Raw genomic sequence first — 21106 nt, 5'->3', positions numbered from 1 at the left:
TTTTTCTCCCCATTTATTTTTTTTAATTTAATTTTTTTTATAGTGGTACTGAAGGACTTCATCTGGCTGTGTTGCATTGCCGAAGACTCTGTGTGTATGCTGTTTCAGGTTAGTTTACTGATGCAAGGTATCTTGTGATTTTTAAGCACATTCTGAAGTTGGATTAGGTTAAATGCTAAACTCAGTAATTACAGAATGTTTTCTCATCACCCCTGACGATCTGCAGTCACGTTCCCTTTCTCACTCATGTATGAAGAAGAGACACTAGTAATTATGTCAAAATATTTCCTAGTGGCTGATAGATCGAAATAGGAGTTACTGTTCAACGTGCTGATGGTCAAACAGTTGTTTAAGGACAACTTATGTGAAATGTAATTATTTCACAGAATTGAGTTGGAAGGCACCTTTAAAGGTCACCTAGTCCAACTCCCCTGCAATGAACTGGGACATCTGTTAGATGTCTAGATAGCTAGAACAGGTTGCTCAAAGCCTAGTCCAGACTGACTTTGAAAATGTTTACGATCCTTTAATAGACTTTTCATACTAATATGTAAGCATTCATGATCTAATGAATGCTCTTTCTATTATCTAAATTTTTTTATACTTATAAACAAACTCATTCCAAAAATAAAGATCACTACTTTTATGCTTCCACATCAAATTACTGTTTCGTTAAGTGGAATTTTACCTGTTTTATACATGTTGTCGTGTATCAGTTATCTGTAGTGCAGTTTCATTTTAATCTCTCTCCTACTGGACAAATGGAAGCATCCTTCAAGGCTGATTAATGTATGGCATAGGTATTGTACTACAGTCAGTATGCACAGACTTTCTCTTGTTTTTTCTCCTCTGGTGTTGATCTGTAAATACTTGTCCAGGCAGGGCTGTGTCCTCCAAGTCTGTCCCAGTGTTCTCCTGAATGTGGACCTGCTTTCATGCAACCACTTAAAAACATTAGTGGATTTTAGTTGGAGCAATTGCCTGGAAGGTTAGCGTAAACTGCAAATCTTCTCACTTTAAGATGAATGTTGAAATAATCCTTGTGGACCTAAACTTAGGACAAAATTTATCTTAGATCTCATTCACTCAAGAAGTCTTTTTTCCTGAGCTGATGTGACTGTTGTCAAAAATTTTTTTGCTTGCTGTTAGGATTCTCCACGTGTTACTTTACTATGAGTAAGTTTCCTTGGGAATGGGTGGAAAAGACTTTGATTATCAAAAGATGAGCCTTAACTTCACTTTCTTCAATTTCTTCTAGTTCTCTGGAGGGGTCAGGATATTAGTTCATGCAGAGAATATGAAGTGTAACAAAAATCATTTTATAATATTATGTGTATGTGCCTCTATCTTACCAGTATTGATCACTGCACTGAGTTTCAGACTGAGTAAAGGCAAGTGATAAATGTAGCCTACACGTAATATATATATTGGTAATAAATGTAGTTTATAACTGGCTACAGTTCAGTTTGAAACAAGAACCATTACAGCTGAGCCTGCTTTGTTGGATATAATATATCCATTGACTGACTGGAGAATTGTAAGAATTCCACCTTTTTGAGTAGACTTTTTCTGATATTAAAGGTGTGCCTGACATGAAGAAAATTACAGGTAAGTAATAAAATCTCAGCATCTTGCTATTTCTGCCTTCAGGTTTTATTTTTTATTTTTAAGCCAGTAGTGTCAACTCATCTCAAAATCAATAGGAGTAAGCGTTTTTTCAGGTTGCTCTTTAAACTGGTGAACCTTTAACTGTATGGGTCCATGTGTTCTTGTGTACATGATTGCATGAATCAAGGTTGTAAACTTTTTTTGCAGAAACTCTAGGGAATGTAGAACATGGTAACCAGTATCAGATCAAACTGATGTATGAGCACCAGCTTCAGCGAACTGCTTGTAATATGACTTATGGACCATTTGGTGGTGTAAAAGGTAAGCTGCTTGCTGCACGTTGTTCATCACTTGTTGTTTATTTGTGAGCAGTTGAGGATTAGGCTTAAATTTTGAAAGGTGATGTGCTGCTGCTGTCTAGAGGAGATTGTATTTCTAAATGATAATGTTGTATCTGATGCACACAAAAATAAGTTAAAATGAGGCAAGGAGTATTAAGCACAGAACAGTTGTATTCTCTTTGTCTTGAACAAGGAATGAGCTTAGGGTAGTATTTGTGTGTATGTGGGGGGAACTAACTAAACTAAAAAAACCCTTAACTTTCAAAGTAATTGCTTTCTTCTGTGCTTTAATTCTGTTTTGCTTTTTGGCAAGTTTCTTATCCTAGACAAAGAATAGTCAACACTTCTGTTCTCTGATTCTAAAATACAGAGCATCTTTAAAGATGCATAATAGAGGCTTAGGAAAGAGAGCAAACAAAGCTAAGACTGGAAAATGTAACAGTGGGAAGTAATTATTGGTGTACTTTTAGTTTTAAATATATTTACAGTCACTGAACTTCTTTTTTTTTTTTCTTTTTTAATTTGGAAGCTTTTAGATTTGTTCTACATGCAGCACTTTCTCTTCAGAAGGCAAATTTTCCTAGAAGCATTGTGAGATAGTGGTCATTTGCACTAATAATGTTCCTAAGCTTTTCAGACTGATGCCACTTTAATAGGCAAAAAGCCTTTTGAGATAATGTGTCAAATTTAGTCGGGGAACCTCTCAGTTCTGTAGCTGTAATTTTCTAGTAATAATCCTGCAGTGCCTTACCTTAAAGTCAAGCTTGTCCCTGGGAGAGAATTCAGCTGGTCACAATTTATACTGATCAAAGATACCTTTTCCTTCTAATTTTGCCCAAACACTTTGGAGCAATATGTGACTAAAGTCACTAGAATGAGAAGGTAAGCAGTTCTGTGGATATTTTGTGGGATGAATGTATAGAGCACAGACATATTTGTGTTAACATTTAAAAGAGATACTGATTTTTCTCTAAAACTGTGAGGAGATTATAGCTGGATTCTTGACATTCTGCAGTGAAACTGTAGTAGTGGATGGATTGAGGGATCATAAGCTAAGGTTATTAGTAATAAGACAAAATATCCATTTACCACCATGCAGTTCTGCAGAATAAAATCTCTGGATTTCTGTGCCGTGTATGTTTGTTTACTGTAGATATCCAGCAGCTCATACTTGATGTTGGATTATCTTAAAAGATAGCTTATCAAAGCTGTGTGGGATGCAAATCAGATAATGAGGAAAATACCTTTGCAAGCGGGGAAAACCAGATAGTTTACCTCAGAACCTACCTCCCTAGCCAAACACTTTCTAATTCCTAAGAGGGTCAAACTAACAATCAGTGCTGACAGAAAAAACTCAGTAGGAGCAGCAAAGGGAACTCTAGTGTGTTTTGTAAATTTCTCTTATTTTCTAGTAAGATTTTCTTTCCCAGCTTGTCAAACTGCTCTCCTTTTCCTTTGTTTCTCATGTTGCAGTTTGCCCTAGTGTAATCGATGCTGTTGGGAAAGAATTGCCTTGAGTCTTGTTTTGATGTGACAAATGTTAATAAAGAATGAAGGCAGACATTTTTGTTAGTAATAACTAATCCTCATTACTATCATGAGATAAAGAAGCTTTAAGACTTAAATCTAGGAAATGTATGTTAGTCAGTTATCAGGCACCTGAACGTTCTCTAAAGGCAGGTATTGAAGCAACAGAGAAATAGGTGAAGTGGATACTGGAAAATGAACTCAATTTTATGTGGCTTTTACGTGTATTTCTTGGATTTAATATCTTTCTTTGTTGGTTTAATTGAAAATCTGACTAAATTTCTTGTCAAGGCTGTATATTTAGTATTGTCCTAGCCTTTTGCATTGAATCTGGTCCGTATGTTGTTATTTTGTTAATGTAACATCTTTAAGTATCCCATTCTCTACTTGAGGGTTATGAATGATAATGTCTGTATTTTCCATCTTGCAAGACCAACCAAAGTGAGTTGGTAGAGTGGTCTACCAAATGCTGTTATCTTGAGTAAATGGATAGATGCTTGGCCTGGCCTGTTTTGCTGTCTGTATGTGTGTCTTTGGCAGATGTTCTGTGCTGTGGTTGAGCCATCCGCTGTATAAATAAATACACGTTAGTTTTGACTCTGTGACTTCCACAATTGTGCATTTCTTGCTGGGTATTTTTCTAACAGTCTATCTCCCTGACAGGAGAGGTTAATTCATAATGGTGTAAGTGCTGTAAACGTGCAGCAGTGAGCCTGCTTTGCAGTTTGTGCTCTATATCATGCTCTAAAAGAAGGGAACTAGCTGAAGGTTTTTTATATTTATTGCCTTCTCTGTTACTTGTGTAGCAAATGTGTATCTTATTGTTGTATCCCTGAAACAATGAGAAGCTGGAAGAGGCACTTCGGAGGTCATGTTTACAGATCTACTGAAGCAGACTGAGGAGAAAGGCAGTTGAGCAGAACAAGTACAAGGAAAGCAGGCTGGGGGAGTGTCGAGGAGGGGAAATGTAAATCCCCCAGGAACATAATCTTTCATCTGTGGAAGCAAAGAATTCTGCAGGGGGTGACAGAACGCTCGATCTGTGTTGTTGCTCAGTCTTGGTTAGGTTTCTCTTGCTGAAGACAATGCTGTAGGTTTTTTTTTATATAGAAATCACATTTCTATACCCTTCATGGGGAACGAAGTCATTATGTGCAGCCATACTGGTTCAAAGTGGCAAAAGAAAAAATTCAATTTTTGTACACTGGTTTGTACTGGTGTCCTGTGACTTTTGAGTACTTTCTTTGTACTGGCTAGTTTTTTTTTGCATTCCTAGTTAATTCTGCTTTATGTGGCTTCATTCTTTTGTTATTGTTGTTGAATTGCTTCCAAGTAGTTGCTTGTCAATTTAATGGGAACTGAAGAAAACGACCACTTCACTACTGCTGTCTCATACCTCAAATAAAATACCTCTTGGCATTCAGGTTTCTGCTGTAATAACTTATAATATGATTTCCACTCCTGTGCAGACGCAGTCTGTGCTGTCCAACATGTGTATGTGCTGCTGTAGCTGTGGCCTTAACTCAGATGCAAAGTGCTCTGTTAGTCTCTTGATGCTTTAAGATTGCACAGTCCATTTCTTTAACTTTGTGAATTGCTGAAAATCCTGCAGTTCCCATTGGATCCATTCAAAGGTTGTAGAGACAGATTTGTTAGATTGGTTCGGACCAGAAAAGTGTTGTTTTTAACTTTTAAGGTTGTATTGGGGTGCAATCTGCTCTCCTAGTTTACAAAAAGTGTGGTATTTTTGGGGAAAAACTGCCTGAAATTTTTCTTTTGGGTGTTGGGTGACCTGGAAACCTAACAGGGCTTTTTAGAAACTAAGCAGAATTGAGCTATTAGAAGCAAGTACACTACTGCTGTTTTATGGTTCAACTTGGTTATGAAGCTTCACCAGAACTCCTTCAGCTTTTTGGAGTTAAACATTTGCTTACATAATCCTCTGCCTGTGTGTATTATTAGGGAGTAGGATTTCTCACAGCTTTTGTTAATGTGGTATTTGGGGAAGGATGTCTCTGCAGTCATTTGAAATGTTCCAAGAAAGAATTAGAATTTACTCACTAATTGTATACCACATATTCCCAGTCAGTTTCTTCCAGTGTAAGCTTTGCTCTCCTGTCCCTGCTAGTTTGCATCAGCGTACCCTTGTGTTATGGTTTGATCTGTTCATCTGCTGGTTTGTCTAGGTGAGAAGTGATGGAGATATAAAAATATGAGTAAACTGTTGTTTCTTGATTGGTTTTCTCTTTTTTGGCCTTCCATATGTATTAAGGAAAATGGTATTAGAGACTTCTGTCTGAAGAGAGAACTGTGAGATAAGTAGAAAGCAACCTGGAAGGATAGCTGCTAGCAGCCTCACTGATAGCATTTTCAAATTAAATGTTTGTTAAAATGGTGTCTGAAATGTGGCTAAGTGACCACTAGATGGTCCTCTCCTTACAGTTATTGGTTACTAGGCTGTGTCTCTGCATCAGCCCTGATACTTGTACCAATTCTACAGGTGCATTTATTGCTAGACTTCATGTAGCGTAGGAAATACAAAAGCATTTTCTGTGAACCTTATTATGGTGGTGTTTTTTTTAACTAAAACAGAAGTATTCTGTTGCTTGCAGAATTTTGGTAAAAAGGCAAAATGAACTTCTACCTTTAGCTAAGCTGTTAAGGTCTTAAGGTTTAGCTAAGCCAGGGAGTGGGAAGTAAAAACGAGGAGATTCCTTGTGTGTTTAGCTAGTCTTCTAAACAGAACTAGTAGAAATGGTTTAAAAACACAAATGGAAACAAAACAAAGCCTGCAAGGAATCAAATATAATTCAATTTAATTATAGACACAGTTAGTTGTCTCTTACTTAGCATGTGGAAAGCTGTGACAAAGAGAAGGATTGTATTGTAGAACTTTCTTTGCACTTCTTTGATGCTTTAACTTTACATTTGTTTCTTGTTGTCTCAACGCTGGTACTAAAATGAGAACTGTTAATGACTTAGGAAGATCAACTAATTATTCTGTGCTTAAAAAAGACTCTGCCATCTTTAGCCCAGACTTCTAAAAATTGGACTTGATTTTTTCATTACTTTGCTATGTAGAATGTCTGTACTTTTTTTGTTATCATAGAGCTGTAAATTGAGTTTCTTCTGCAATGACCTTGTTCTAGCATATGGATCTTCTTAAGATAATTAATGATAAAATTATGGAAGTTAGTGCTTTTTTTTTTTTTTAACTAAGTGAACTCTTAACCCAGCCACAAAATGTCACAGCCCTTAAATAATGAACAGATTCTTATGATCTATTTTAATTGAAATATAAGATTTCAAAAACATGAGGTGACTCTAAGCTTTTATCTATTGGAACAAAATGAAATTGAGAAAGTGGCATGTGCTTTTTTCTGATTTGTAGAGGATTCAGTCTACAGAAAAATTTGTTTTGTACAGCTTTTCTAATCATATAACGTAACCTGTCCTTCTATAAAATTATCATGACATCGTGCAATTATGCTACCAAAGATTACTGTGTTAACGATGGAACTTCCGTTGTGAAACGTGATGTTTGCTGACAGCTTACAGCATCTTGGAAAGAGCTTACTGTTTTCACATCTGTAGCTTGCTGATCAGTGTCTTTATAAGATACTTGTGTCAAATGCAAAGTTATTGGGTAGCATCCCATTATTGGGATGGTTTCCATGCTTCTGGTATGTTTTTGTTTGGGAGAGAAGTGCAAAACTTAAACATATGTGCTGTCTCTGGTCACTCGATCCAAAGGTCTACTCTTGACCATCAAAATCTGAATTGAGAGCTCATCTAATATGAGCAAGGATGCATTAACACTTCTGTGGTTGTTCTGTGACGTGGAGGCACCTGTGCTAGATTTGAAACAGTACAAATACTGACGTGCAGCATGAGACTTGCTTGCTGTTTTAGAACCTTAGCTTGAAGACAGAACAGCGTTTCTCAAATGTCTTATGTAAAGTAACAAGGGATTTAAGGTCGAGTAAAATAATGTATAATGTTGTACTGGGCTGGTAAACCCTAAATATTTCAACATTTGTTTGTCTGATTTGAAAGTCATTGCTTCACCTAAGAGCATGCTAAAGTTCCTACTAAAAATGGGAAAAAAATAATGAAAAACACATGATTCTTTCTGTTAAATAAGTTGTAAACTTCGGATTAAAAGAACAGAATGAAGTGGAATCAGTATTGATTTAGTTGAAAATTTCTTTTTTTTTTTTCCTTATTCATTCTGCAGTAGTGCATCTTCATCTCAGTTCTTAAGGCATAAATCCAACACTAGTCTAGAAATAGTGGAGTCTTATTAAGCAATATTCTACGTGTTTTCTCTTGGTGGAAGCTAAAACAATATTTATGAAAACAATGGGAGTATGGTTTTCTCTATGTAGGTGTGAAGTTGATTAGACTAAAAGCCAGCTGTTAAATTTTGATATCACTTGATCATGCATTTTTTTGTTTGCAATTTTAGCAAATTCACATGCAAATTCTATGAGAAATAACATACTACATCCTAACATTATTTTAATTAAAAGATCTAAAAATGGGTTGAATCTTCTTTAGCTGTGCAGAAATCTTGCTTTCTCTTATCAGCGTTAGCTTCACTTATGTGGAACAATAGCAGTGAACTATTTTTATGTGGTAACACTAAAAAATTTTATAGATGTTAATCAAAGAGAATTATAAACTGCTTACTTAGGAATCTGGTGAATTTACATATTGGTACAGTAGGCGATATGCAGATGGGCATTAAAACCAACTTTTAGCTTAGGGCAAAGCACTAAATTCATATTACTTCAAGTTTTTACAGTCTCTTTCTAATGTGTTTGGATAATTAGTGTCACAGCCATCTTAAAATTGTATGTACAGCATATAGAAATCAACACTTTCCTGTGCTTTGACTTTCTTGTTCATGTCGAGGGTGCTTAAATGTCGTGTGTTGTCTCACCCTGTGCCGCTGTGATATGGAAAATCACTTTTATTCCTACGCTTCCAGTTTCTGTTGGATAGATTACAATTCTTCCAGTTCATAGCCATTAACCGAAGTCCTTCCACACCTTGAGAAAGAGTCAATGTACTGCTTGTGCGCTCTTCATAAAAGGAGAGATTTACTGATGTGTAGCCTGCTTCGTTCTGCTTGTAAGAAATGGTAACGGTGTTCTCTTACAGAGTAGAGGAAGTAACCTTACTATTGCCTTAAGTGTGCAGATCAGGCTGCAGTTTCCATTCTTTGCCTTGTTTGTCTTGAGTCAGATACGTGGCCAACACTCAAGGAAATTCTTTTGGAAGCAACTTCTGCTGAAACTGCATAAAGACTGGAGAAGTGCTTTGTGTAAGAAATACAGTCGCTTGGAGCTTAGGCAGTTTTACAGATTATCACATACATTTCATGTGGTTGTATATGTATTATTGAATGGTGGGACCAGATAGTGATTAATATAGAAACAGCAGTGTGTAAGGAGGTGGAGTTCTGTGCTTTGAAGACTGATGCAAGAAGTTCAGGGTTCCCAAACTACTATCTGGACAGCCTAGGATGTGTAATCACATGTTATAATAGGAACAGATGACCTTTCCCAGCTGAGAACTATGTTCTCAAATATTTTCTGGGATGTCAATGTTACATTCAAGTGGTTTTACAAACGGTCTCAACTCTTCTAATTTCCTTTTTCAGTGTGTTCTACTGATATAGATGCCTTTCACGTAAGAATTGAAGAAACAGCATGTTGGTAGTTAACCAGTGGGATGCACGAACTACTGTATTGCCCTATAATGGAATAGAATATTAATAATGTCTGGTGGCAGAGAGTGAAAGTATAGTTTAGTATCCTAATTTTTTTAGTTACTAAAATATTTTTGAATGATATTCTTTTAGAGACACTAGCTTTCACTGGAAAAGCAGTATTACCATTTTGTATGACTCCACAAAATATAATTGCATCAACTAATAGATGTAACTAATTAGTGAGTTTGTCTTATTCTTACATGACCTATTTAAATGAATTGACAAGTGATTTGAATTTGATTCTCCTAATAATGCACAGGTTTTGGAATTGACTTTTTAAAAAATATTTTAAACTGAAACCCTAATACCTTAAGTTGACTTCCAGGTCAGACTTGTTTCAAGTTGTTTGGTGGATACTGTACCAATAAAAGGAAATAATAAAACAATTGCAAAGGGAAGGTGAAAAAGGAAGTACAACTCTGACGTGAAAAAGTTACAAGTGAAGAAAAAAGTGTGAAAATACATCGAACCTATCTTTTTTTTCTCAGCAAATGGTCTTGAATTAATTTTAATTTTATTATAGCACTGGCCCAGAGGTGAAGTATGTTTGAATGTTACAACAAAGAGGGTGCTATATGGAAGAATTTTTTTAATAATAAAATACAACATATGTGTAAACCATGCAACCTTGTAACAGGAAACTTTATAAGAAGGGTAGACGGTGCTTAACTTTTCCACAATTCTGCAAGAATAAATTTTATTAGGTGTTAGTTAAAAAGAAAAAAAAAAATTATCAGCTGAGTTTTATGCTGTAAGGTTAAATGATTCTTATGGCTATGTTTTAATACAGCAGCAGTATGATTTTGGGCTTCAATTTATTGGCTACTTCTCTTGAGGACCAGAGTGATTAAGTATTACCTTTCTTTTAAATTGCTTCTGGATAAAGAGATGATTTGGAAGAGGCTTGTTCTTCATGAGTTTTATTCATGGAATAAATCTACTGATCAGTCTTTCTAAATGCTTCCTCACATCACTTTTAAAGCCTACTAGTGGTATTTCTTTTTTTCCAAATAACAGAGTTAGAACTTCACTAAAGCAAATTTGTGAATGGGAAAATAATCAAGGAAAAATTTCACTGGATCTTTTACCATCCTGTTTCTTTCACCTTACCTAACATTAATGAACAAGTTTGCAGTGTAACTGAAGTGAAAAATGCTATTGACTTTGGTATGCCAGAACTTTACTTCAATTATAAATTACTGGATATATCACTTAATCTGTTTTTCGCTTGTACAGGGCACTATAATAAAAATGAAATAAAAAAAACTGTAGAAATACCTAAGTTTGGGATCAGTTGTGTGTGTAAGTGAAAGACCACTTAGAGATTTTCATTCTATGCTTGTTATCATCTCTTGTTAAAATATGGTACCCAAATGTGTGCAGTCATTGTGCGTTGGTAGCTTAAGATGTTTTGTATCTTTGGATGTGGGGTTATGGCTTCTGCGATTCTCCTGCCAAGTATCATCCAGTGCCAAGCAGAACAATAATTACCTCATATGTTTTTAATAGCACATGTACAGTAATAATGACCCAATCTTTCATTTGTCACCAAAGAGACATATTGTTGACTCATATTTAATTCATCATCCTACTCTAATCCCCAGATTCTTCTTCTTAGCACTATTGCCTGCTGTTCTCTGATTTCCTGTGAGACAGTTGTCTGAGATCATATCACATGTTTCTCTTAAGCTTAGAGATGCTGTTTCTAAAGTTTAAAAAAATAAAATAAAAAATGTATTACCCTGTGTAACAAATAGTTTGGCATGATGAATTTTCTGTTACTTCAAATATTCTATGTACAGCTTTATTATTTACATATGTCTCTTATTAATCTTCCAGCATTTCATGTGGATGCATCCGTCTATATCAGATTCATTTGCTGTCCTGTATTTTTTTCCTCTAAAAGAATGCAGTTTCATTTTCAAACTAGTCAGTCTTTTCCTCTTCTCAAAGGATCTTTCAGAAATGTGTACACGCAGCTTTTGTTTATTTTTCTGATGTTCATTTGTAACTATTTCTTTACAAAAAGAAAGTCTTTTGTAATAGAAGTTTATTTGGAAGATCACCAAATCCTTGTTAGTTGCTCCCTCTGTTTCCATCAGAATACTTGAATAATTGAAACACATTTTGTACAGGCCTATGATGCTTTCTGCTAATTGCAGTTTAAAACATTTTGGGGGCTGTTTGGAATGATTTCTGCCTACATACCTATTAGAAATCTCTTTACAAGGTGACTCAGTGGAATAGATATTTTGGGTGGTGGTGAGTAGGTCAGAGTGTATCTTCCAATCACAGGAAAAAAAAAACCTGTAAAACAAAATTAATGAATGTGTTTGCCTGTGTCAAAAGTGACAGGGAACAGAGTAGAAAGAAGAGTTAATCAGTTGAAATGCAGCAAGATGGTTCTGTTTCAGATTAATAAAGACAGTTCAAATTTTGCACTATCCAACTGGTTCTGGCTATGGGATATGCTTTCTCATGGTGACAACTTGTTCTAGTCCTTGTGATGCATGTGTTTTTGTCTCATGGGAAACTTAGCTGTGCTTATGCAAAATAACAAGACTTATTTTAAAATATGTGCCAAAGTGACCAGGGATTCAAGAAGCTGAAGTATTGAAAAAAATCTGGATTTCATTTTTTATATACTTTTTTTTTTAATGAGGCTGCCATGTTTTCCCCTTGATGGAAATGGAAATTGTAGTTGGTGAGACTTCAAGCTTACGTTAGTAGTAGTTCTTGCTAAGCAGCTATACAATACTAAGGTGCTATATGATGTGAATGGCTGTGGTGCTGAGCTGCTGCTGGGTTAAAACACAAATAGTTAACCACAAGTAAATGTGTGATTCATGTAGAAATACGCTTTAAAATATTATCTGCTTTAAAAACAAACAAATACAAAACAACAAAAAGCTATGAACACATATTTGCAAAGCTAGCAGTAAAGCAATAAATTCATGCAAGTTTCTTATATGAGGGAGGATAGAAATGGAGTAGAGGAAAAGATGGGGAATGTTATTGGGTGTCATTGCAATTCTGCTGTTATGTTCTAATTCTACATGTCTGTGTCACAGGTAAAACTTGAAAGATGAATTTATTGTATGATACTGACTTAAGGTCCTATTCATAATTTTTGATCCTACTGAAAGTTTTGCACCTAGGATATTGTGAAATATGGCCAATATTCAACTTTCATGAGCTTAATGAAAGATCTGCTATTAATTTGTGATTCACTTAAAAAAACAAACACACAACTGTTCAAGCAAAGGCTGTTGATTTGAAAGGGCTGACGGTTGACTTGTACTTCATTTCATTTTTCTTTGAGGCAGATTTGCAATTTCAGTAAGGTGTTCTATAATATAAACCTAATGTATGGTAGATATGTAGCTTCAGATAATGGCATTTGACTCTGAAAAGGTTTGCAGGTGAAACTTTCTCTTTCTGCTTTTAAAAGCCTGTTACTTTTTTAGTGCAGCACCTCTGTGAACCCAGAGTCTTGAAAGTAAATGCCTACATTGGCTGGGCTTGAAAAATAATTATATTTGACAAGTTAAAAAGAGAAACTAAATTTAAAGGTAGGATTTTACTGTCCCTTTGTTATTCTGGCTGTATCTGTGTGTACATCTGATCTACCATGCACAGCTAAAGTCTGTACTTTTAAGGTAATGTGCTGTAAATTATACAGCTATATTAGTGAATCTGTTATATTGTAAAGGAACAGCTTTCTGTGATGCTGCTTTCACAACTGTCTCAACATTTTTTTTTTTCTGAGACTACTTGTTAGAGTTAGCAATATTATTGTGTTTTTGCATGCTGTAAGAATTCTCTACTTAATACGAAGTTAAAAAAAAAAAAAAACAAACTAAAATCTATGTGGGGAGGACACCATCTCATGTGTAAACAGTGCCAAATATAAGGCTTCTTTCAGTAGAAACTAGCGTACTGGATTTTGCATCTGTGGCACTTCTGGATCTCAGTACTGTATGCCAGTCTTCTGTGCTCCTTCGAACCATTCGAGTGTTTTTCCTAAGGATCCTTTCACCACCTCAGCTCAACATGAGGTTGAAAGGGATCATTCCCATGTTGCATCCTGTCTCTGCCATCTTCTAAGGTAAAAGTCAGGGCAAGAATAAAGGAGCGTATCACAAGTCTCTAAAGGGTTGATTGTGTGAGTGAGGTCCAAGTTACCTGATTTGGCCTTTGGAGAAACTTCAGTAGTACAAGATTCCCTTTCCATCTAGAATTCTTTTCTATGCTCTATGACATTCAGAAATATGAAAGGATTAGATAAGGAGAACATGATATAATGATTGGGCATAGCAAAAAATTCCATTTCTTACAACAGATTTCCTGATTGCATACTTCACTGTGCCTTAACCAGGAAGAATTCTAATATACTAGGCTGTTGTAGGGAGAGCATCTCTTGTATTGGGACTTGCAAACATATTTTACTTAATAGCTAGAAGTGATTAGAAAATAATTAAAATGAACATGGGTAGAATAAAGGTTTGGTGTTTTTCCTTTTGTTTCTCTTAAGTTCTCATGTACTTCTGTTTTTTTTTTTCCTTTCTGCTGGAGTGGGTTTTTCTTTCAATTCCATTGGGAAGGTAGGTAGTTGGTCTCAGCTGGAACACATGCACCTTTCATCTTTTAGGTTGGCTACAAGCATCATCACTGAGAGATGCAGGGTATTTTTCTCCTTATGTCTACTGGGGTATTGCACTGCCTTGGCAGTGCTTTCAGAACCTTTGGTTTAGAATGAGTGATTGCAGCTGAAGTCCTGAACTTCACTCCCTTCTGTAGTAACACAGTGGGCAGCCACCAGACCACCGAGTTAGTCCATTTGGTGTTACTTCTGAATGTACATTGACATGTGCTTCCTGCTTTGGCTTAGAGAAGTAACCTAAGACTAGTCTTTTACTAGGCATACATTGTTTGAAGAAGTGCCTGATGTATTTTCAAATGGTTTTTCCATTAGTAGGAAGCAATTTGTGGAGTGCTATTCTCACAGTTGACCCACAACTATTTTGTTTCAGGAGCTATGCTCAGAAGCAAGTTAAGTTCTCCAGAAGTGATTTGAACTGGTGGAGGCTTTGCTGTCTATGCTGGGGGGGAGCACATGGGAAGATGGGTCTAAATTTCAGTGATGAAAGAAAATGAAAATGTGTTTTTCTTGCATCAACTCGGGATAGTGGTCTTTTATCCTGTGTGTGGGAGTACAGTTTGTATGCATCTCTTTACTGCAAACTTAAATTTTCTTCAATTCAGAAAACGTTTCCCATGTATAAAACGTCCATAAACCTGAGAGGTTTGTCTTACTAATGCCAATTTATCCCCTAACTTTATTTTCATTGATACTTCCTTCCACTTTAGGCTTTTGACTGAAATTTATGAATACCATGGAAGGCAGGAAAATTGTCTCTGCTGACATATCCCTAAACTCTGTAGCTTGAAGATGCTTATTCTGATTTCTAATTTATCCCATTTGGTGCTGTAGTTTTCATTGCATGTTTTCACATGGTGCCCAGGCCTTCTGACTACATAGTGTGTGTTTTATGAAAATTATTTGGTACCAGAGAAGAGACTCAGAGCAGAGGAAATCACTAACATGCAAAAGCTTAAGCTCCAAAATAATCTTAATTAGAAGCTCATTTGAGAGAGCGACCACCTGCCACTCATTTTGGCTTTGAATTAGCTCTAAAAATACTTTCTGGTTTAAAAAACCAAGTGTGATGTAAATATGTTCTTATCATACTAGAATAATGAAACTACAAACAACAGTAGCTGGACTCCTGCTTGAAAGTAACACTTGCTGGCTGAAGGGCATTCCTCTTGAGGCACGTGCTGCTGAAACTATGTAGAGTCTAAATGATTCCATCTGATCTGCAGAAAGCACTATGGGCTACATTTTCACTTTATAAATATGTCACTGGCAAAGCCAACTGGCTGCAATAAGCTTTTCTGAAATGGACATTTCTGGCTGAGTTTTTGGAAGACGGCATTTCTTAAAGTGAAATATAAAAACCCTATTCACTAGCTACACATAAAAAAACAAATGGCCAAAGGAAATAAGATGTTCTATAAAAAGCTGGGAAATAAAAGTTCATGCACAATTTATTTTTCTTTAATTATGGTTTACGTTTAATAGTTCAGGTAATTGGAGTTTGATTTTTTTGGTTAAAACACAAATTTAAAAATTTGTGAGTAGAAACAACATAAATGAAATCAACAAAGTACCTGGTATATTAAGAAATGTTACTGTGCTCTTAAAGGAGGCACAGAATTTACTCAATTTTTTTTAGTTAGGTAAAGTTTTCAGTGCCTGACATCAGGCGGTATGGTTCAGTGCCACAGTACACATAAAGATCATTGAAATGCTGTAAGGAACTTGCCTTGCTATGTCATAGCATTGTCATATCACCACTGTTAAAGCAGGATATTTTAACACTGATATTTGTGTGAGCATAGTTAGGGACTCGTTATGAATGCTGAAGATGAACATGTCTGTTTCTGATATAATATTGCAAGAAGATGCTATATTTTCTACTGTTCATTATTTTTATGATATAACAAAACTGGTAAGAATTAGATATTGTTAAAATACATAGAAGCTATTACTACTTATTATTACTACTTAAGCAGTAACAGTTCGATTGACCTGTATTTTTCATTTGTTGATAAAAGTGTAATGTGTCTACCAGATAATCAGTGCTGCATAAAGATGATAATATCTGCTGTAATGTTTTGGTTTTTAATGTCATTGGAAGACTAGAAATTAACAACTAAACTGCATTTTTTTATCTAAACTTCTTAAACAAGAAGGTTATAAGTCTGTCTCATTACTATTCATATAACTGGTAGTGCCTGAAATCATGTCAAGAAAGATATAATACAAGATTTCTGAACTATTAAGGGCATTTTCATTATAAGTGCACGTCTCTTTTCATTTTAATCTCACAATTAAATATTTTATTTTTGTGATTATTTTTTTTAATCTAATGACATTTAATCTCATGAGTTCCAGGGCTCAATCCTAGTGCCAGTTCTGTTTAACATTTACACCAATAACCAATTCTGGGTACAGAATTGGAATGTATCCTCAGCCAGTTTGCTGATGATACTGAAATGGGACGTGCGGTTGACTCTTCTTGCAGAGGCCTTGCAGAGAGTTTTAGATAGATTGGCACATGGAAAAATCATTAATGGTATGAAATTGAACAAAGGGAAATATCGGGTTCTGTACCTGGGAATGAGCAATGCCAGACCTAGTCACAGCTGGTGCTCATAGGCTCATCATGAGCCAGGAGTGTGCCCTGGCAGCCAAGATGACAAGCCACATTTTGGGATACATTAAACACACCACAACCAGTATTGGTTGGTGCAACCTCACTTTGCATATTGTGTGCAGTTCTGGGCTCTATATATTTTATATACATGTGTGTTTGTGTGTATGTGTATAAAAAGGATGTTAAAGTGCTTGAAAGCATCCAGAGTAGGGCAACAAGGCTGGTAAAAGGGGAGGGAGGCCTGTCCTGTGGAGAAGGGCTGAGGACAGTTTGATTATCTAGCCTGAAGGCTGTGCTTCCTTTTTTTTTTTTTTCTTTTGTCTGGAGAACTCAGAACTGGACCAGTACCCTAGATGTGCCCCTCACCAATGATGAATAGAGGGAAAGGGTCACTTCCCTTGATCTGCTGGTGCCACTCTTCCTGATGTAGCCCAAGGTGCTGTTGAACTTCACTGCTGCAGAGGCTTATGGTCTAGCTTGTTCAGCTGAACTCCCTGCTTCTGAGTGAAGAATTTCTTCCTAGCGTCAAACCTAAACCACACTTTCAGGTTAAATCTGATCTCCCTTGTCCTAACCATGCACCAATTGCTGCCTTGGCATTGCCCCCTTTCTTCACAGTCTCCAGCACCTCATGTCACTCGCTGATCTGTGTAGTTATTTTTCCCCAGGTATAGGACTCTGCACTTGCCCCTGTTGAAACTTCTCTGCCCAGCTTTCCATCCTGTCCACATCTCACTGAATGGCAGCTCAGCAGACTTGCTGTGGGTGCTGTCTATCCATTCATTGAGGTTCTTGATGGAAATGTTAAACAAGACTGGACCCAAAACTGACCCTTGGGAAACACGACTTGCTACAGGCCTACACCTAAGTTCTGAGTCACTGATCACAACCCTCTGAGCTCTGCCTGTCAGCTATTTCTTAATCCACTTCACTGTTTACTCATCTATTCTCCTCTTCTTAAGTTTACATATGAGGATATTATGAGAGACAGCGTCAAAAGTCTTGAGTCATATCACTCTTGCAGCTGTCCAAGTCACACCTGACAGTTTGCTAAACTTTAATGAAGTTATTTGTTTAAAAAAAGATGAAATTCTGGCTGACATCCTACCATTAGCTTACAGCACTCAGGTAGGTATGACTGCCTATGTAAGACTTGGCCTGGGACTTGGGAGGAACCATGTATTCTGAGCAAGGCAAGCTAGAGGCTTGGCAAGACAGTGGTGAGTAGGATGGTTCCTTCTAGTATTAGCAGAGCATTAGATTGGTTTTGTTCATTTATCTGTTTGTATATGTAGCGTGTCACAAGTGATACTCTCTGAATTTGCATAGTTGCTACAGTTCTATTAGAAATACGCTTTTTTGAAATTTACACTAATAATGTTTGATAGCATCAGCTGTTAGTGTGACATGGAGGGCATTTAGAATTGTTATAATCTCAATATTAAATAATTTTTGATTTTGTATATGCTTTTTGCTTTGTTTTAATTGAAATGTATGTAAGGTGTTTGTTTACAGACTGTTTTCTGACTAATTTCTGAGTTGTGTTACTAAAAGCATTGCAATGTTTTTGGCTAGCTCTTCAGAAACTCTATAAGCAGCAAACCAAATGTTCATCCTGACTATGATCAGTAGTTACTTTAACCTCTTGAATGCCTGCGTATTTCAGCTGCAGGATGTCAGCTACAAGTTATAAATAAATTAAGCAATTTTGGAATCTGTTCTGTGAGTAACACTTAAGAGGGGAAATTGTTCTCAAATCTTTTAATAAAGGTGCTTTATACGTATTTTGGTAGAAACATATTAGCCATGTTTAAAAGCTGTGTGTGTATGCGTATCTAATGCACACGTGTGTAAACTATGCTTCTTATTTAATGAAGAATGAATTCTAAGATTGAACAAAAGCCATTGACCCTGCTTTATAGCTTAGAAAGTGTGTAAAAAAAACCCAAAGAAAACCACTGCTCAATTGGTCTGTTTGGAAAATGCTTTTAAGGATCCAATGTCAAACCTAATAATTTTCTTAAAACGATTGCATTTTGCCCCAGGAAACATTTGTTCATTGACTTTATGCTGTTAACAGAAGTAAAGTGTGTTTCCTAGAAGGTTGTAGGACTTAAATCTACTAACGGTGGTAAATGTATCCTCTTCTATTTTGGGAACTTGAAAAAAAAAAAGCCTTCTAAATGTTATATACTAAACTTTGAGACTTAATCATTGTATTGAAGTTGCTAGTGACAGGTGGCTAATAGTTTAAAGAGCTGCTAGAAAGATGATATATTTACATTTTTTCACTTGCTGAGGTAGGAAAAAACCCCAAAGATGTACTAACTTGCTAACTTCAGTAGCAGATATGTGAGTACTTTTGATGGGTACCTCAGTAGTTTCTTTGAGTTGCTTTTGTCTAACGTTTCTTTCTTAGTACAGATGTAGATGTCACTTGGTGTAGGAAAACTAGACTTTGTTTTCTCAGCTAGGGTTTTTTTTTTTTCCGTCACCAGAAAAAGCTTGATTATTAGAGTACTTCATTTTAAAAGGGAATATGGGGTTTTCTAATGTTGATTGAAAATCTTTTTTATGCTTTAATATGAGTTCATCTATTGAAAATACGATTATTACCTTGTTAAGGTAAGATTGAAGTTTGATATTGGCAGCTATCCAAATATATTATCTCCCCAAATATGAGGGCTGCTCTGAAAGTAATGCCTCCTATTTTATTATGTTGTCCCATGACATCAGAGGTTGAATGTTGGTGCTATGGTAGTAGATGTTGAACCTTCCCTCCAATGTTCTGTTAAACTTTGTTGCCGCGTGGCAGATAGCAGCAGATGAGCAGTCTGATATGAATGTGCATATGAAGCAAAGATATGGGATTGATTTCTTCCAGGCAGAAAATGGCATCCACACATATTCACTGATGCTTGCTGAATGATTATGGGAATCAAACGGTGGATGTGATTACAGTGAGGCAATGAGTGGTGCTTTTCAGCAGTAGTGACAGCAATGTGAAAGACAAGCCACATTTGAGATGGCTGTGGATAGCTGTCACACCACAAAAGGAAGAGAATCTCAATCAGCTCATCCACAGGAATCGGCAGATTGTGACCAAGGAACTGTGGATGGAACTGAATATCAGCTTCAGTGTGTTGGAAACAACGGTGGCAACGTTAGAATATCACAGAATTTGCTCTGTGTGAGTCCCACAGATGCTCATAGAGGAACAGAACAGATGCTCACAGAGGAACAGAAGGGAACGCTATTTACCGTTGTCAGGACCAACTGAACTAACACAAGGCTGAAGGTGACAGTTTCCTGGGTTGCAACTTTATTAGTGGTGATAGTGGTGTCACTGCTACAAGCTGGAGACAAAACTGCAGTCCATGGAGTGGCAATATGCAAATTTCCCCTTGAAAAAGAAGTTCAAGATGCAGCCTTCAGCAGGTAAAGAAATGCGCACTGTAGCTTGGGATAGGAAAGGTGATTCTTCTGGATTTCCTGGAACCTGAACAAACCACCTCTGGCTGCTAAATTGTGATATTGTCTAAGCTGAAGGCTCAAACTTTCAGAGACAGGCCATGAAGAAGACAACCTTTCTCTTGCAGCACCTGTCCGTGCTTCTCTCCACTTTGTCAGAATTCCCCCATCAGAATCTGAGTAAGGATTTAATACAAAACAGTTAGTATTGGCTTGAGAAAGTAACGTTTTGTTTGAGAAATAATAATTACCAGCCCTTCTAGAGCTGAAAGGAAGCTGAACTGGGAATTACCTATCCAGAACTGCTTACCATATCATGACTTCTCTGAGAACAACGTGTTATAAACCACATACCAATTAAGTTGTTTAATTAACTAATTATCTATTTGAAGTTTCTTGTAGCTGCTTTCATCTCTGCTGCTTAACTACATTACAATATGGAAATTAAAGGAAATGAAAACAATTTATTAGACAGAATAGAGTAGACAAAGTAAGAAGTCACAGCAGAAGAAAAAAAAAACAAAACAAAAAGGCAGGCCACCTGATCATACTTGCAACATGTGGGCAGCAGTGGTGGTAGGTGGATTGTTGGACTAGATGGTCTCAGATCTTTTCCAGCCTTGATAATTCTGATAACGCCAGACCCCATTCCAGTTTGAAGACTGTGGAGGAGAAAATTGCCAATCTTGCTTATACTGTACTATCACTTACTCTGTATAGTCCAGATGTTGTACCTCCTAACTTCTGGACTGTGTGGGAAGCAACATGGCCATAGCAGCTGTGAAACACTGGGTCACTCCTCTGGTGCAGACTTTTATAAGCATGGTGAGCAGTCTCCTGTTCATCACTGGCAGAATTGCATACCTGTTGGTGATGTCTATGTTGAAAAACAGGTTTTTGAGCTGAGAATTCGCTTTATCAAGTAGTGTTATTGTGCTCTTTGTATTTGTTGTAGTTTCCATGGAAGTAAATAGGAGGCATTAGTTTTGGAGATATATATATATTTTTACACACATATATGCACAACATGTTTTCAAGCAGACAATACCAACAATACTCTTGAATAAGAGTGACCTCTAACGTTTTCAGAAAAGGTG

General features: G+C 36.4%; 1 protein-coding gene across 4 annotated transcripts in view; it reads left to right on the top strand.

Moving 5' to 3' along the window:
* BBS9 (Bardet-Biedl syndrome 9) overlaps window positions 1-21106 on the top strand; it is a 277203-nt gene that overhangs the window by 4685 nt on the left and 251412 nt on the right. For all 4 annotated transcript variants that reach the window (XM_031553992.1, XM_019616668.2, XM_031553991.1 and 1 more), the window contains 2 exons: window positions 44-108; window positions 1816-1929. In XM_031553992.1, coding sequence (XP_031409852.1) covers window positions 44-108; window positions 1816-1929 — 179 coding nt within the window. The remainder of the gene's footprint in view (window positions 1-43; window positions 109-1815; window positions 1930-21106) is intronic.

This window comes from Meleagris gallopavo, chromosome 6 (genome assembly GCF_000146605.3).
Source record: "Meleagris gallopavo isolate NT-WF06-2002-E0010 breed Aviagen turkey brand Nicholas breeding stock chromosome 6, Turkey_5.1, whole genome shotgun sequence".
Classification (NCBI taxonomy): Eukaryota; Metazoa; Chordata; class Aves; order Galliformes; family Phasianidae; genus Meleagris; species Meleagris gallopavo.
The sequence above is the reverse complement of the archived record's forward strand: the minus strand, read 5'-3'. Positions and strand labels throughout refer to the sequence as shown.